General features: G+C 47.1%; 1 protein-coding gene across 1 annotated transcript in view; it reads right to left on the bottom strand.

The window, feature by feature from the left end:
• The window catches only part of DYNC2I1 (dynein 2 intermediate chain 1), a 37506-nt gene extending 23480 nt beyond the window's left edge, over positions 1–14026 (bottom strand). The window contains exons 1-9 of the mRNA XM_033863575.2: positions 13871–14026; positions 13014–13234; positions 11270–11323; positions 10064–10469; positions 6751–6842; positions 4340–4630; positions 4035–4090; positions 2673–2727; positions 48–113 (exon numbers count right to left, since the gene is read on the bottom strand). Of these exons, the coding sequence (XP_033719466.1) occupies positions 48–113; positions 2673–2727; positions 4035–4090; positions 4340–4630; positions 6751–6842; positions 10064–10469; positions 11270–11323; positions 13014–13076 (1083 nt within the window). The 5' untranslated portion in view covers positions 13077–13234; positions 13871–14026. The remainder of the gene's footprint in view (positions 1–47; positions 114–2672; positions 2728–4034; positions 4091–4339; positions 4631–6750; positions 6843–10063; positions 10470–11269; positions 11324–13013; positions 13235–13870) is intronic.
• Between the last annotated feature and the right edge of the window lie 979 nt (positions 14027–15005).

The following is a 15005-nucleotide window of genomic DNA, read 5'->3' as shown; positions in this document are numbered from 1 at the left end:
GTGACAGCGTGCGCTGGGACAGAAGCAGAGACACGTCCTCTCCTTACCAAGGCCTCTTCACTCCCTTGCCTCCAGGCCAGCTTCCACGCCGAGGGGCCCTCTTCGCGGCCATGCTGGGGGACACAGCACAGCTGGTCAGCGCGGAGGGACAGAGGGAGGGTCCCAGGGCAGCCACAGGGCCCACCCCCCCTCTCATGGGGACGCAGGTCCTGGCTCAGAGGGGCACTGGTGGTGCGACTTCACACAGGAACTCAGCCTCTCTGGGCCTTGGTTTTCTCTTCCAAGAAATGGGGAGAACTGTGAACCTTCTTCCTTGTGCCAGTGAGGCGGCAGGTAAAACGGGAGAAGCTGGCCATCCTGCTGTGGTCACTGGCCCCAGGAAGGCACAGCTCTCAGATGTCACTGCTCAAAACCATTTGGTGCAAAAGAGTGGGGAGTGCACAGCGTATCACCATGAAGAAAACGAGCAGTTTTCCACGTGTCCATAAAATTATTCTGGCATATTGTGGGCTCTCCACAAACGCTGAAGCGTGTTGATGCTATGAAATATACGACCCAATCACAAGCCAGAACGAGCTGCCAAACATCTTCAAAATCACCGCCGGGCTCCCTCAGGGGAAAGAATGTAAAATGTCTCATTCATAATTCTTTATATCGGTTACATGTTGAAAGGATAGTATTTCAGAAATGTTGGATTATATATGTTATTCAAATTAATTTTATGTTTCTTTTTTAAGGTGCCTACCAAAAATTTAAGATTACAAACGTGGCTCACATTGTAAGTCTAGTGAACAACGCTAACACTCACCAAAAACATCGGGAGACAGAAGGAAAACATTAAAAGCTATGTATTTTCATCCAATAATTCCAGTTCAAGAAATTTAGGGCTTCCCTGGTGGCACAGTGGTTAAGAATCCGCCTGCCAATGCAGGGGACAAGGGTTCGAGCCCTGGTCCGGGAAGATCCCACATGCTGCGGAGCAGCTAAGCCCGTGTGCCACAACTACTGAGCCTGTTCTCTAAAGCCCGTGAGCCACAACTACTGAGCCCATGTACCACAACTACCGAAGCCTGCGGGCCTAGAGCCCGTGCTCCACAACAAGAGAAGCCACCGCAATGAGAAGCCTGCGCACCGCAACAAAGAGTAGCCCCTGCTCGCCACAGCTAGAGAAAGCCCACGTGCAGCAACGAAGACCCAATGCAGCCAAAAATAAGTAATAAAATAAAATAAATAAAAGCCCTTCTCTAAAAAGCAAAAAAAAAAGAAAGAAAGAAAGAAAGAAATTTACCCTCGAAAAGTAGGAGGGAGATCTGTATCATCAGAACTGGAGGGGTTTCCACAACAAATTAGGAAAAACAGTATATGCTGCATGGGGTGTATGTGTATATAAAACAAAAAAAGGCATTCAAATCCCCCAAATATATATATCAAAATAGGACTGTGAAAGATAATATAGAAAAAAAGATTATGTGGGAAGAATTATTTGTAAGGCTAACTTTTTTTTCTAAGGTGTGGCTACAGCTAGACAGTAAGGAATCCAACCACTGCCCCAAACTGAGTGAATAAAACATCCTCACATCAAACAATACATGCCGCATGACCTGGTTTATGAAAGATTACTGTGCTTTTGTGTATGTACATGGAATAAAGGTCTGTAAAGACATGGCACGAGATACTAAGGACAGGTATCTCACAGGCCAGGGTTTCAGACAACTATCAGAGAGAGAAAACGATTATTCTTCACAGGTAACAGAAGCCAAAATCTGCTTGCCGCATTATCTATAAGAAGACAAAAACCGAGGAAGCGGTTTGATAATAATTTTAACACCACAGTATACAATTCTAGAGATACCAAAGAATCATTATGAAGACTCTTCTGATGATAATTATGAAAATGGTATACAAGATGGAGACTGGGAGTTGTGGTGTCCTGAGTGACACCGTATCACCGACACGTGCTTCTTGAGTATACACACACGCGCACACAAACACGTGCTCGCACACCTAGTCCAGAACATGAAACAACTACATAAGGAGCAGGGCCATGAGGGTGTCAGTGATAATAACAAATGTTTGACAGAATTCGCCAGTGAGGTCATCTGAGCCTGGGTCGCTTTGTGGAGAGATTTCCTATACTAACACAATTTTGTTACTAACCACAGATCTACTCAGACTTTCTGTTTCTTCTTGAGGCAATTTCACCAATTTATATCTTCCAGGAATTTCCCTTTCATCTAAATTGTCTAATCTGTTAGCATGAAATGCTGTCATTCTATTAGTGAAAGTGGGGGCTAAAGTCTCAATCACTGTTGAATTTTCTATTTCTCCCTTTAATTGGGTCAGTTTTTACTTCTCGTATTTTGTGTCTCTTTTGTGAGGTGCATGTTCATTTATAAATGTCACATTTTCCTGCAAGCTAATTATTTTATTACTACCATACGTTCCTCCACCTCTAGTCCAGCCACTCAAGCTCTGTTACAGCTGCTGTTTGATGGTTTACCTTGTCCATCTTTTTACTTTTAATCCATTTGAGTCTTTTAATCTAAAATGTATCTCTTATGTGCCTCCTGGAATAGCCAATCAAATAAGCCATCCGCAAACAAGGCCCGCCTCAGGGTCTGAGTCGCAGGACCACGCCCACTGCATAACAGAATCAGTGTGAAGTGTCTTACCTTCCTTCTGGAGTCTTTATCTTTCCCATTATTCCTCTCTAAATTCTCTGCATGCCTAGGAAGCAAATATGATCAAAATCAAAATTAATTTTAAACAAAGACTTGAAAATTAAAACATTGACATCCCAGTGAAGGCTCAGCAATTGATATGATTAAGAATGGCAGTAGTTTGGCATATTGCAAAGCACGCTATGTTAGAACTATGAATACTAAAGCCTTTTTTAAACTATTTTTACTATTTCAGCAGTAGTACAAGATAGGAAATATCTTCAGAAGAGAGAGAAGAAACTGTTTTAACAAACTTGTGTTTGTGTATGACTCTATATCCTTATAGGAGTTCTAGAATATTCCTGTAATTTTATTAGAGAATCTCCCAAATGTTATTTTGTGTTTAATATAATATTTGTATTTCCAAAAGAAAGATTTACCTTGAAATATGTTCTATTCTTTAATCATATTTTATATGTTTACCTGGGACCTAAAATAAAGGCTTTCAAAATTGCAAGTTGATTTTCAATTTTTGGAACTTACATTCATACCAATTCAATATAGCATATGTTTAAAAACGTACAGAACCAAGCAAAAGCTTCACTGTGCATTCCAGCAGATCTGCAATATAAAATCCAGGAATCTGCACCCCCAGGTTTAAGTACTAACTTTGTTCAAACTTGTAAGAATTTGGGCAAGGCATTTAACCTGAGTCTTCCTAATCTGCGAAAAAGAATTACCAAATATAGTTGTCACAAAGAACAAATTATAACGCAGAGCTCATATACAAAATGAGGGTTTACACACAAACTCTAATCTGTAATCTTCATGAACTGCACAAAATAGGTATCATCCAAGCTTCACCAGAAAAGATGAGGCTCCAAAGGGCCACCCAACATCCCAGGGAAGATGCAGATGTGCAGCGGCCTGGCCAATGCCCTGGCCTTTGTCTGCCTTGCAAACACTGGGCAGCGGTGGTCTGCGGGCGTGTCTGCGCTTAGTGTTTAGGGGAGGTGAACCACAGGCCGGTAAAAGGTGCCCAACAGCCCACCTGCAGACGCTCTCCCCTCGCAAAGCAGAGACTCCCAAGCGAATCGGTCCCCCACGTGAGGGTGGACAGTCTAATGCTGCATGAGCAAGTATGTAAAAGGCAGAACAGGACTAATGATTCATTGATACAACAAGCTTCCAAGCTCCACGAGTACACCAAAAATACAATTTAGAGGGCTTGCATTGAGAGTAAATGAGGTGCATCTATAATTTATTCTCACTTACTGGCCCTAATCAGGCCCAACAAGAAAAATTCATTTTGAAGCATTGTGTGAGAACTGTGTTGTAAACAGAATAAACAACCAAAGGACGAATATTCCTTACTCGCTTCCAGTCCCATCTCTCTTCGAACTTGCACCTCGATTTCTGCATTCACCATTCTATCAAAAAAAATTCCATAACCATTAATTAGTATATCATAATGAATTAACCATAATTAGTGAGCTCTGTAAAAGAAGTCATGAGCTCAAAATTTAACAACAGCATCGATGTTACAGGCATCTCTTAAAATAACGGTTTTTACAACCTCTCTTTAGTAAATAAGGGGCTTGACATAAGGGAGATGAATAAGGTACACCAAAAGGGGATGCGCCTTTCTCTGAGGGGGCTGACGCGTCAGGAAATGGTACCTCGGCCTCCCTCCTCCTGTGCTCCTTCTTGCCCACGCTGCTTCGGCGCTTCTCCTCGTCCACATGGAAGCCTTCTTTATGGCGTTTTTCTTTATGCCTTTCTTCCCCTTCCTTGTCAGAGAATGAATTGCTTTTTTCTTTTGAATACTTCTCTCTTTTCTCCCTTGTGCTGCTTTTTTCTCGATGTTTCTTTTCTCTGTCTGGCTCTTTCTGCTTCCTGTGTCGTCTTTCACCTTCTTCCTTATAAAGCCAATACTTGAGAGGATTGTCTTTGCTGTCACCGTACTGCAACTTTGGACGTGACATTGAAAAACACATGAGCGTATAAAACAGACGCCTGCTGTCTCATATACACATTACAGCAAACACAGGGGAAGACACAGAGCTCCCCTGGCTCTCACTCCCCTGTCCTGCCGCGGGCACCTTCCCATACTCACCTGGCGATGGGAAAGGAAACCGCGCAGACACCTCCCCCCCCCGACACACACACACACACACACACACACACACACACACACACACACACACACACACACACACACACACGACAACAGACAGCGCAGCCAGCAGCCTCACCCTAAGGAGGAGCATCGTCCCAATTCCTCTGCATGGCGGACACCCTTCCCTTCCTGCCGCCCTCTCCTCGACTCCCCCGCGTCCTGAGCGCTACCAACACGCAAGGCCCTCCTGAGAGAGCCATGTGACTTGTCTGGAAGGACATCCGCTCTCGTGGGCGCACCCTGCGCCTCTCTTCATGGCACACAGCTCACATGTCTGCCCCCACCCGCAGGGAGATGGTTCAGCCATCCCTGCATCCCCCAAGCCTCCAGGGATGTCCAGGGACCACGGGTGCCGAGGCCACAAGGCAGCGATCTGCGAGCTTACACAGTGGGTCATGAGCGCCCGGTTCGGGGAGCATCACCACCATGTCTCAGCAGGACCCAAACTGAACCGTCCTTCTCCGTTCACTCAGGGCCTCCTCCGCCTCTGTTCCCCGTGGTTCCATCCCCTCCAGCCCCCACCCGCTCTGCTCATGGCCACCAGGATAACCTTCCCAAAGAGAAACATGGAGAAGCTCCTCAGGTGTGAAGTTAGATTCCTGCACACCCATCACAGACTGAATTCGAAGGGAATTAAAGATTTACCGTTAAAAAATTATGAGGACCCAGAACAAAACACAGGCAACTCCTTACATGACACCAGCGTGGGGAAGAGGGCTCTCCAAGCATCACAACAACAACAGAAATAAGGAAAGACAGACCTGACTACTTCATAACTTTAAACTTACTTATAAAAATAACGATTGCACAGTAGAACAAACAGAACACTGACATATGTAACTAGCAGAGAGTTCATCTTTAAAGTACTCTTAAAGTTAACAATACACCCCACTAGACAAGTATGCAGACATACACAGGTAGTAACTAATAATAGGACAATAAACCCTTTTATAAAATGCCCTTTGGGGACTTCCCTGGTGGTCCAGTGGATAAGACTCTGTGCTCCCACTGCAGGGGGCCCAGGTTCGATCCCTGGTCGGGGAAATAGATCTCACATGCATGCCGCAACTAAGAGTTACATGCCACAACTAAGGAGCCAGCGAGCCACAGCTAAGGAGCCTACCTGCCGCAACTAAGACCCGGCACAACCAAATAAATAAATAAAAATAAGTATTTTTTAAAAATACCCTCTGCTTCTGAACCAAATTAGCAAATGTTAAAAATTATGATAATGCCCAGTTGCTGCTTAGGACATGGGGAATCACACTCTGATGTATGAACAATTACAGTCTAATGTAAAACAAATGGGGTAACACTTACTTTGATCTAGCAAGTTCACTTCCAGAAATTAATCATAAGGAAATAATTATGAATAAATGCAAAAAGTTTACACCATGGATGTCTTTACCAAAGACATTTAGAAGCAACGTAAGTATCCAAAAAAAAGCAGATGTGTCCAGAAAACATCATTGAATACTGTATTATGCAGGTATTAAAATACTATAGACAGATATGACAGCTTAGAAAAGATGCTCGAAATGTATCAAAACAGTTATAAAACAGTAAAAATCCAACTTAAGAAAATAAAGTTTCTATGTACATATGCAAACACATGCACTTCTATGAACATATGTACATAAACCTACAGGGCACATAGCTAAACATTATCAGTAATTATCTCTGTTTTTTATTTTTTCTCTTATTATTATTTGCATTTTGTAAATTTTCCAAGATAACCAAGGTTTACTCTTGGAATTGGAGAAACACACTTGCCTGTGAGAACTTAGTGCCTGAGAACTGTCTTAGGTCTTAGATTCCGTTTTACAGTATTTTCCAGAAGCCCTCTAAGGCCTGTGCCTGAGCGCCCTGAGCTTTGCAGCTGGAGCCCCCCTCAGGCCTCGCCCTGCGTACCTTTCTTTCTCGGTATCTTCTTTCTCTCTCCTCATCTCCTCTCTCAGAGTCTTCATCTCTCCGTTCCCCCTCTGCAATTCTTGCTTTACTTACTACAAAAATAAAACGGACTTTTAACATTCTCAAACTTTAGCACAGCAAAAATATCTTCTAACATCCTGCTGCAGTCTTTACTGTAGATATCACACAGTAACACATATGAAAACATATTCTTTAATTAAAACACATTCTCCAATCTCAAGAATGGAAAGTTCTAGAATCTAAACTTAAAATGGAATAAAGAAGAAGGAAACCTGGAAAGCATGTCAGAGGAACGCCTGGGAACCCGAGAGGAGCCCCGGCCCAAACACAGGCCTTTGGGGCTCCTGCCCTGGACTGAGATGCTCAGGGAAGCAAAGTCCAGTCCGGCTGGGCAGACTGCTTCATTCATCTGCAGGGAAAAGGCGGCTTCGGATGACTGGGGGATTGCCCCCCGCCCCGGGTCTCCCACAGCCCTGCTGCCTGGGGTACATGGATGCAGGAGGCCCTGTGATGCAGGTGGGTGCACCCACCCCACCCCATGATCTCTCCCTGCCATGGGGGAGCCCAATAGAGCCACCTCAGTCACTGGTGACGCCTGCAGCCCCGTTCAATAGTGAAAAACTAGACTTTCATTTTTGAATTTGCACCAAGTTATTAGGCTTAAAACTAAAAGAATCCACATTTTTAAAGGTGAGGACAAAATTCAACATACAGAGATCATCAAAACAAAGTTCATTCACTCCAGAAGTATTCACCAGGGGCTTCCCTGGTGGCGCAGTGGTTAAGAATATGCCTGCCAATGCAGGGGACACGGGTTCAAGCCCCGGTCCAGGAAGATTCCATATGCCGCGGAGCACCTAAGCCCGTGTGCCACAACTACTGAGCCTGCGCTCTAGAGCCTGCGAGCCACAATTACTGAGCCCAAGTGCCACAACTACTGAAGCCCGCACACCTAGAGCCCGTGCTCTGCAACAAGAGAAGCCACCGCAATGAGAAGCCCACGCACCGCAACGAAGAGTAGCCCCCGCTTGACGCAACTAAAGAAAGCCTGCGCGCAGCAACGAAGACCCAGTGCAGCCATAAGTAAATACATAAATTTATAAAAAAAACAAAAAAACAAAAGTATTCACCAAACCTGACCACTTTCTAGGAGCCTGGGGTACACAAGATCAAAACAACCGGTGGGGGTCTCCTGGGGGGACACAGGAGTGAAGGGCTGGCTTCCGAGAGACGGGAGAGAAAGAGCGGGGGGTCAGGATGATCGTCAGGATTTCTGACCTAAGGAAGGAAGGGAGGGCCCCGGGGATCCAGGGGAGACACAGAGGAGACGAGGGAAGAGGCACGAAAACAACCAGGGCAGGAGGGAGGACCGTCAGTCGTGCAATGAGTCTCTCCAGAGCAGCCCACTCAACACTGCACTGAAAATCCAGATCAGGCAGCAGACCAAAGGACTGATCTGAAACCAAAACAGACTGTATTACTAAAAAGTACCGGGCTTCCCTGGGGGCACAATGGTTAGGAGTCCACCTGCCAGTGCAGGGGACACAGGTTCCAGCCCTGGTCCAGGAAGATCCCACATGCCGTGGAGCAACTAAGCCTGCGTGCCACAACTACTGAGCCTATACTCTAGAGCCCGTGCGCCACAACTACCGAGCCCACGTGCCACAGCTACTGAAGCCCGCACGCCTAGAGCCCACAAGCCACAACTACTGAGCCCACGTGCCACAGCTACTGAGCCCGCGTGCCACAACTACTGAGCCCACGAGCCACAACTACTGAGCCCGCGCGCCACAGCTACTGAGCCCGCGTGCCACAGCTACTGAAGCCTGCACACCTAGAGCCTGCGTGCCACAACTACTGAGCCCACGAGCCACAGCTACTGAGCCCGCGCGCCACAGCTACTGAGCCCGCGTGCCTAGAGCCCACGAGCCACTACTGAGTCCATGTGCCACAACTACTGAGTCTGTGTGCCACAACTATTGAAGCCCACGTGCCACAACTACTGAAGCCCACGTGCCTAGAGCCCGTGCTCCGCAACAAGGGAAGCCACTACAATGAGAAGCCCATGCAGAGGAACAAAGAGTAGCCACCGCTCGCCGCAACTAGAGAAAGCCTGTGCACAGCAACGAAGACCCAACACAGCCATAACTAAATAAATAAATAAATTTATTTTAAAAATAAAAAATTTAATTAAATTTAAAAATACCAAGAACATCAAAATAATAATCCTAAAGAGAGGCAATGGATAGTCAGGTAGTCAGTGTTAAACTTAATTAGAGATAACCCTCTTAACCCCAAGCTCTGCCCCAGCATTCGGCCTGGCAGAGATGCACACTCGGGTCCTCGGGGCCTGAGCCCCTGCACAGGAGGGACACACTCCAACAGGGGCCACAAACCGAGGTCCTAGTCCCATCGTGTTCACAGCCTGAGGATTCTAAGAGTCACCACATGCTCTTCTCATATGTTCCTTTTTTGTTTATGTTGGCTAGTTTGAATTTTTTTATAGGAAGCAGACACTATTTGCATAATAAAAAATAATGAAGATACTTATTTCCATTTTGGGGAGGAAAAAGTTATGTACCTCTACCTTAGAATGCCTAGGAATTTGGACAAATAATATTTAAATACGGCTTAAAGCTGACACTTTTGAGGAATTCTTTTTTATCAAAGAGCATTATTTTTGTTTATTTACAACGTGGATTACGATCTATTGAGGTAATAAACCTAAAATATATTTCAATGGCAAAACTCCAGCAAATCATGAGAAAACTGTTACTCCTTTTGTTCACTGAAATGAGTTTTAAAAAAACCCGAAAGAAAGCTTCCCTGGTGGCGCTGTGGTTGAGAGTCTGCCTGCCAATGCAGGGGACACGGGTTCGAGCCCTGGTCTGGGAGGATCCCACATGCCACGGAGCGACTAGGCCCGTGAGCCACAACTACTGAGCCTGTGCGTCTGGAGCCTGTGCTCCACAACAAGAGAGGCCAACATAGTGAGGCCCGCGCACTGCGATGAAGAGTGGCCCCCGCTTGCCACAACTAGAGAAAGCCCTCACACAGAAACGAAGACCCAACACAGCAAAAAAAAAATAATTAATTAATTAATTAATTAACTCCTACCCCCAACATCTTCTAAAAAAAAAAAAACCCGAAAGAAAAGAGTGCAAAGAGCACACGCGAGCACCACCGGGGCCTCCCACTTCACAGTCAAAGCCGAGACCTTCATAAAAACCAGGAGAGAAAACAAGCGGGGAGGGGCCACCTCCAAGGAGGAAAGTGCCCCCGAGTCACAGACCTGCCCGCCTGTGCTCGGGCCTGTCTCGGTCCCTGTCGCGGTCGCGGTCGCCGCCCAGCCGGCTGCGGTGCGCGGCCACCTGCCGCAGCTCCGCCGGCCGCGCCCGGCCCCTCTTGCGCTCCTTCGCTCGGCCGTGGGGCTTCTCCGCGTCCCGCTCCTGGTGCTTCTCCTGTGGCCGGCCCCTGTCCTTCCTGCTGTCCCGCGGCTTGTCCCTGTCCCTGTCCCCGCGCGGGCGCCCCCCGGCAGCCTGGCCGTCCCTCTCGGCCGCGCTCTCTCTGTACTCGGCGTCACGGTCTGCGGCGCTGGGTCTGCGCTCTTTGCGGTCCGCCCGGTCCGCCTCTGACTCCCTCCGCGGCTTCCTGGCTCTGGGCCTCGTCTCTTCCGTGGGACTGGCTGATCGAGCGGCCTGCGCGAGAGAAGGACAACGGGGCTCTGAACCCAGGCTCATACTCACTGAAGGGCCCTAAGAAGCGCTGGCGTCAACTGCTCCCCATCCCGGCACGACGGGCCGGGACGCAGACTCTGGAACCCGCAGAAGCGGGCTCAGCTTGGCAGCCCGTGCTTGGCGAGGCGCCCACTTACAGGGACGTCCCCGTGTGCTGGCAGATCAAACCTAAAGCGCTACGTGAGTCAGAAAGAAAAGAAAGGGGCGCTGAGGCTGTGCGGGAAAGTCTCCAGGACACTATCCGCCGGGGGCCCCTCTCAAGGAACAAGGACCCTTGTCGGAAACTCTCAGGAGGTCTTTTGTTTGGCCATGCTGCGCAGCATGCGGGATCTTAGTTCCATGACCAGGATCGAACCCGAGCCCCCCGCACTGGAAGCATGGAGTCTGAAACACTGACGGACCACCGGGGAAGCCCCCTCTCAGGAGGTCTTGATCGCAACCCCTCAGCCCCGCACACACATGCACACAGACCACACACGCGCACACGCACTCACACACTCACAAGGCCCGAGCTCTGAACGCTGACAGGAACCCGACTGGTGGAATGCTGGGCCGAACTGGGACGGAAAACCCGATCCAAGAGGGTTCCAGAGCAATTAACCACATGGCTTTATCTCTGAGTCAAACCACCTCTGAAATGAGCCACATGGAAGCAAAGTTGTGCAGAGCTGAGAACCCGGTAACACTGTGCAAGATTACCATCCAGGGTCCAAACAGACCCCAACTCAAGTCTGTTTTCCCAAATCTTTAAAATGTATTACCCAAAGGTGTTTTCTGAGCTCATCTTCTTTCCAAGTATCATCTTTGGTTCTTCTCTAAAAAGAAAAGTATAGAGTTAGAATTTTTAAAGTTTAAAATATCTAATTTTTTATGCTCCAGTGAGCTGATTTTTCATCAGACCATTTTAGTCAATGGCAATCCTCGGTATGCCAGAAATTACTGTCTATCTACAAGAATAAAAGGCAATACGAACACCGATTTTTTAAAATTACCCACAAATGATCACAGGCTACTTCATATTCATGCTGCTCCGAGGCTCGGGCCCACCACAGGCACCCAGCCCCACCTCCCCTCAGCGGACTCAGGGCGGACTCCTCGGTGGGATCTGTGCCGGGCAGGTGCCTCTTCGGGTGCTAAGAGCACACAAGCCCACAACCAGGGGCTCCAGCCACGTGCACGGGGTGATAAGTAACAAAAGCCACCAAGGATGTTTCCCCATAGAGAACAAGGTAAATCTACCCTGTCTACCTCATTTCCCTTTGAGACACTCTGCCTTATACAGGGCGATTTGGTGTGTTTAAAATTTAAAGCAAATGGAGTACAAGTGAAAATGAAAACATATTCACGGATCAGCCACCAAAAATTTTCCTGTTGATGTGAAAATGAGGGAAGCAGAAAAAAATTCACAACAGCTCATAAACACTCTAAGGAGAAATAAATAAAAAGCAACCAGGCCAAGAATCTACCAAAGCACAACCAGAAAGTACATCGTGCCCTGCTGTCACTGGAACACGTATTCTTTTCTGATAAATCGGTCGATTTAGCAAAAGGGGTCCACGGTAAGACATGGTGAAGATGGTCAGCGGCAGTTAGCATAGCTATAACTATATATAACTATATATATAGTTCAGCAACTTTAAAATGTTTTCTCTCTCAAGTTAACGGCTCTTTAGAGAGGTTTAATACTTGACCTTTTCCAAACAAATGGGCCAAACCCGACGGAGAGCATATGCGCTGCTTGTGGAGCGGGTAGCCTCTGTGACGAGTGTGTGGGAAACGGGCTCTTAACGGCTGTGATTGCATTACTGAGGCCAATAGAGTAAAAACACCTGAAGGCAACAGATCACCAGAGACCCCAGGGCTTCCCGCCGCCTCTTACGTTTTCACCAACAAAACCCAGCGTCGGGCTTTACTTCATCCTGAAGCTTTTCTTTCTTTCCTTTCTTTTTTCTCTTGTAAATTTTTAAAGCTGTAAAATGACACAGAGCTCCTCGTGCCCAACACAGCCCCATTTGTCACATGTATCCCCAGAAACTCCACGCACAGCCCGTGTATGTGAGACCACAGCACTTCAGACCAGGAGCCCCCCTGCCCCGTGCCCTCCACTCAGCCAGGGTCCTGCCCTGTGAGGCAGGCAGGCAAGTAAATTAAAACTGACGCTCCAAGAAGGCAGGCAGCATTTCCTCCTGCGAGAGGAAAAAACCCCACCCTGAAAACAAAAGAAAACCCCAGGAGAGCTGCCTGAACAGCAGAACCTCCAACCTCCTTGTCTAAGGGTAACCTAAATACAGACGTACCCCTCCTACTTACCTGTACATACAGATATGTACGTGTTCACACTGCTCGATGCCCTTCCTGATGCAATCACACTACATAGCTCTACAGTGGACACTGCCTATATAATCACCGTATGATAACTGATGACAGACTGACATTATAATGCAGTGATCCCAGTTCAGGCAAACAAAAGCGGTGGCCATTGAGGATCTGGTCTCAGACACGTACCTGCGCCACTGAGAACCTGAACTTGTCCTGAACTGCACCAGATCCAAGAACACTACCAGTCATCAGAACAGCGCCTGCCAGCTGCGAGGACCCCAGCCAAGCCCTCACTTCTTCCAAGCGCCAACGATCATTCTTGACAAACAGCTCATGGAGCTAACCGTTTTGCCTTTATAAGCCGCCCTCACTTTGCAGTTCAAGAGCTTGAATCTGTGTCTCCCGGGCTGCAGTCATAACAAACACCAAATAAACACGTTTTTATCTCAATCAAGTCTCCATTTCTAAAATTTTGGTTCACACAACTTTTAAAACATCCTATAAACAAATCACAGAAAACTTAAGTTATGGAATAACTTATGAAAATGTAGAGAGATTGGTTCAAGATGGCAGAGTAGAAGGACGTGCTCTCACTCCTGCTTGCGAGAACACCGGAATCACAACTAACTGCTGAACAATCACTGACAGGAAGAAACTGGAACTCACCAAAAAAGATACCCCACATCCAAATACAAAGGAGAGGCCACAAAGAGACAGTAGGAGGGGCGAAATCACAATAAAATCAAATCCCATAACTGCTGGGTGGGTGACTCACAAACTGGAGAACACTTATACCACAGAAGTCCACCCACTGGATTGAAGGTTCTGAACCACACGTCAGGCTTCCAAACCTGGGGCTCCGGCAACGGGAGGAGGAATTCCTAGAGAATCAGACTTTGAAGGCTAGCGGGATTTGACTGCAGGACTTCGACAGGACTGGGGGAAACAGAGACTCCACTCTTGGAGGGTACACACAAAGTAGTGTGTGCATCGGGACCCAGGGGAAGGAGCAGGGACCCCATAGGAGACTGAACCAGACCTACCTGCTAGTGTTGGAGGGTCTCCTGCACAGGCAGGGGTGGCTGTGGCTCACCATGGGACACTGGCAGCAGAAATTCTGGGAAGTACTCCCTGGCGTGAGCCCTCCCAGAGTCCGCCATTAGCCCCACCAAAGAGCCCGGGTAGGCTCCAGTGCTGGGTCGCCTTAGGCCAAACACCAAAAGGGAGGGGACAGCCCCACCCATCAGCAGACAAGCCCATTAAAGTTTTACTGAGCTCTGCCAACCAGAGCAACAGTCAGCTCTACCACCACCAGTCCCCTCCCGTCAGGAAACTAGCACACGCCTCTTAGATAGCCTGATCCACCAGAGGGCAGGCAGCAGAAGCAAGAACTACAATCCTGCAGCCTGTGGAACAAAAACCACATTCACAGAAATATACAAAAGATGAAAAGGCAGAGGGCTATGTACCAGATGAAGGAACAAGATAAAAACCCAGAAAAACAACTAAATGAAGTGGAGATAGGCAACCTTCCAGAAAAAGAATTCAGAATAATGATAGTGAAGATGATCCAGGACCGAAAAAGAATGGAGGCAAAGATAGAGAAGATGCAAGAAATGTTTAACAAAGATCTAGAAGAATTAAAGAACAAACAAACAGAGATGAACAATACAGTAACTGAAAAAGAAAATACACTATAAGGAATCAATAGCACAATAACTGAGGCAGAAGAACGGATAAGTGACCTGCAAGACAGAATGGTGGAATTCACTGCTGTGGAACAGAATAAAGAAAAAAGAATGAAAAGAAATGAAGACAGCCTAAGAGACCTCTGGGACAACATTAAATGCAACAACATTAGCATTATAGGGGTCCCAGAAGGAGAAGAGAGAGAGAAAGGACCCGAGAAAATATTTGAAGAGATTATAGTTGAAAACTTCCCTAACATGGGAAAGGAAATAGCCACCCAAGTCGAGGAAGCACAGAGAGTCTCATACAGGATAAACCAAAGGAGAAACATGCCAAGACACATAAAAATCAAACTGGCAAAAATTAAAGACAAAGAAAACGAATTGAAAGCAGCAAGGGTAAAATGACAAATAACATACAAGGGAACTCCCATAAGATTAACGGCTGATTTCTCAGCAGAAACTCTACAAGCCAGAAGGGAGTGGCATG

Source organism: Tursiops truncatus, chromosome 9, assembly GCF_011762595.2.
Source record: "Tursiops truncatus isolate mTurTru1 chromosome 9, mTurTru1.mat.Y, whole genome shotgun sequence".
Taxonomy (NCBI): domain Eukaryota; kingdom Metazoa; phylum Chordata; class Mammalia; order Artiodactyla; family Delphinidae; genus Tursiops; species Tursiops truncatus.
Note: the sequence above shows the minus strand (reverse complement) of the source record. Positions and strands in the feature narration are given on the sequence as shown.